Source organism: Mus pahari, chromosome 10, assembly GCF_900095145.1.
Source record: "Mus pahari chromosome 10, PAHARI_EIJ_v1.1, whole genome shotgun sequence".
Lineage (NCBI taxonomy): Eukaryota > Metazoa > Chordata > Mammalia > Rodentia > Muridae > Mus > Mus pahari.
The window spans coordinates 98,339,512-98,342,259 of NC_034599.1; the positions used below are offsets into that span (position 1 = coordinate 98,339,512).

The 2,748-nt window shown below is 52.3% G+C and overlaps 1 protein-coding gene across 1 annotated transcript; it reads right to left on the reverse strand.

Moving 5' to 3' along the window:
* Window positions 1-803: 803 nt before the first annotated feature.
* LOC110328480 (U8 snoRNA-decapping enzyme-like) lies at window positions 804-2,532 on the reverse strand. The gene is made up of 3 exons (XM_021207881.1): window positions 2,238-2,532; window positions 1,885-2,154; window positions 804-1,109 (listed from the first exon to the last, which is right to left on the reverse strand). The coding sequence occupies exons 1-3, from the start codon at window positions 2,376-2,378 to the stop codon at window positions 900-902; spliced, it is 621 nt and encodes a 206-aa protein (XP_021063540.1). The 5' UTR covers window positions 2,379-2,532; the 3' UTR covers window positions 804-899.
* Window positions 2,533-2,748: the final 216 nt, after the last annotated feature.

Sequence of the window (2,748 nt, forward strand, 5' to 3'; positions counted from 1 at the left end):
GGGCAGCCCAAGAAACTGTCACCACCTTCCGACCCTTTATGTTCAGTTGCATTCAGTTGTGAGGGAAGAAAAGGGGGCTGTGGAGCTGGTCACGGCTTCCCCCAGCTCTCTGGAACCTGTGCATCTGGTTGAGTCTCAGGTGAGAAGCCACTTTCAAAGGAAAATCCCGTGCTGTCTCCTAGAGTTTTACTGCTGTGAAGAGACACCATAACCAAGGCAACTCTTATAAGGACAACATTTAACTGGGGCTATTTGTACAGATTCAGAGGTTCAGTCTGGTATCATCAAAGTCAGAGCATGGCAGCGCCAGGCAGGCATGGTGCAGGAGGAGCTGAGAGTTCTACATCTTCATCTGAAGGCTGCTAGCAGAATACTGACTTCTAGGCAGCTAGGATGAGGGTCTTAAAGCCCACACCCACAGGGACACACCTACTCCAACAAGGTTACACCCACTCCAACAAGGCCACACCTCCAAATAGTGCCTCTCCTTGGACCAAGCATATTCAAACTGGGACACCTGCCTGTAGCTCCTCCAGCAAACATGGAGCTGCGCACTAGAAGGCAGCTTTACAAGAGAGGGAGCGACTCTCTCCTGCTTAGCAAGGAGCAGAGGGGATTGCGGTTCCTGGTTAGAGTGACCATGAAGTGAGGTAGACCATGTGTGGCACAGAGTGCGTGCGCGTGTGTATTCCTGACTGGTACAGGGAAGCACCTTACATGTCAAGGACCTAGCAAAGGTCTACGGATTTCTGTCTCTGGTGCCACAGGGTGATTGGGGTCTTTTGTTCAAAATGCATTGCATTACAGTTCTGCCTTTTAATCTGGTGTCAGCTGTCATCTCCAAGGCCCCAAAAGCATTTCCCTTCTCTTCCCCCACCCCCTGCCCGAGTTCTCTCGGCTCAGGTCCCAATCAGCCTTAAGGTCTGCTTAAGTTGAACAGTTCGCTCCTTGAGGACTGAGGCAGTTTCGGGAGGCAGAATTCCCAAGTCCTGGAGGGCTTCCAGTAGCTGTTCCCTGGCGACACCAATGAAGGAATTCTCCAGAAAAGCAGGCAGGCCTCCCACACCATCCCGCAAGGTGTACAGGGGCACCCGCACCAGGCCCAAGACCTTTGAAGGGAAGGAGAGAGAGGACAAGACACAGTTCTCGCTACAACAAGCTAGTTCTAGAGCAGATATCCCGGCTGAACAAGTCCTAAGACTTGATACTTCAATGGGGCCCAATGGGCCTAACCCCGGACAGGCAAGGGCCCCCAAAGAATCCTGGGTCCACCTCCATGTTAACCTTTCCAACAGCACTTTCTGGCTCCTGCAGCCCGAATGCAGGCACAGCCCTAGCTGCCAGCGGGTCTACACTAGCCTAGCTGTGTAGGCCTCATGGGGGGAAGTCCAGAAAACTGTGAATTCACAGGCCTTCCTCCTACTCCTCCCTTAACATGGGTCGTCCGAGGGAAGTCTAAGAGTTGGTTGCTCACTAGAAGTTGCCAGTGTGAATCCAGGAGCCACTTTTTTACACCTTCCCCAACCCCATGAGTTTAGTACTTGCCAGAATTGGAGAATCCCTTCCATGCCTCCTTAAGTCAGGAGCCCAAAGGCAAGGCACTACTATGCTATTATGGTGTCATGCCTGACCATCACCACACTTGGCTGAGTGTGTTCTAGAGAAATCTCTGCAGAGGCCAGTCAAGTGTATGTGTGTGTGTGTGTGTGTGTGTGTGTGTGTGTGTGTGTGTGTGTATTATCCAGCATGGATGCTTTTGACTAGTACTAGACACTGGGATGGGCACAAGGTCTGATGACCAGGAACTTCTAAAGGGGCTTTCTTTGGAAAAGGACCACAGAGAAGGGAGGCAGGTAGTGGTAAGAGGTCCCAGGCTGGCCTCACCTCTAGCCCATGGTCCTTGGCTTGTGGTGCCCCAGCCTCCACCGCCTGGAGCTGCTCTAGTGTTAGGCATTTGACATAGAAATGGACCACCACTTTTGATTTGGACTCGGCGAGGGAGCTTCGGTAGTCGGTGGATATGATGCTGAAAGTGGACACTCCCTCGCCCAGTTTCTTCAACAGTTCCTTATTCAGCCCTTCCTCCAGGCTGGGGCTACGATCGTCCACAAAACCACCAGGGAAGCCCAGTCGCCCATCAAAACGCATGGACATCTGAGGAAGGAAGGAATGAGGATTAGCTAGGAGAAAGAAAGATAATCCCAGAAGGGCTAGGATGGCTAGTAGCCATTCCTCACCAGCACAGCATAGCTCAGCAAGATGCGGCCACCAAAGAGCACCCCTGGATTGGGTGCATACAGCATCGCCTGACAAAGATGCCGCCAGCTGGGCCCTAGGGCCAGGGCATCCTCCAATCCTATCTTAGTGGGCGTGGCCATGGGCTCTTTACTTTGGTCCGCTCACGAAATTTGCAGGAGATTATCATTTCAGACCACCCATGCCTTCAGGGTCCATGGGCAGAACAGAGACATCAGTGCAGGCTTTGCTAATGGAACAGCATCCTGTCAGCCTGGGGCCTTGTGGCCAGGCAGTGGAGAAGGCTGGAAAGTTGAAAGCTTCCTCAGGATTGGGCATCTCGTACCAGGGCGTGGCTAAAGGTGTGGCTAGTGTCCTAAGTCATAGTTAGGAGGCCTGCGAAGCTATGAGTCTCAGGTTTTCAACCTTGGATAAGATCAGATTACCAAAGAGTCCTGAAAGAGGAAGGAATAGAGTATCAAGAGAGCCACTGCTCCAGGCTTGGTCTGGATA

Excerpts from the sequence above, each read along its gene's own strand:
- LOC110328480 (XM_021207881.1), bottom strand. The coding sequence starts at position 2,378 with ATGGCCACGCCCACTAAGATAGGATTGGAGGATGCCCTGGCCCTAGGG. Across the intron at positions 2,155-2,237 it reads TGCTGAGCTATGCTGTGCTG|ATGTCCATGCGTTTTGATGG; the intron begins GTGAGGAATGGC and ends TTCCTTCCTCAG. Across the intron at positions 1,110-1,884 it reads CCAAGGACCATGGGCTAGAG|GTCTTGGGCCTGGTGCGGGT; the intron begins GTGAGGCCAGCC and ends TTCCCTTCAAAG.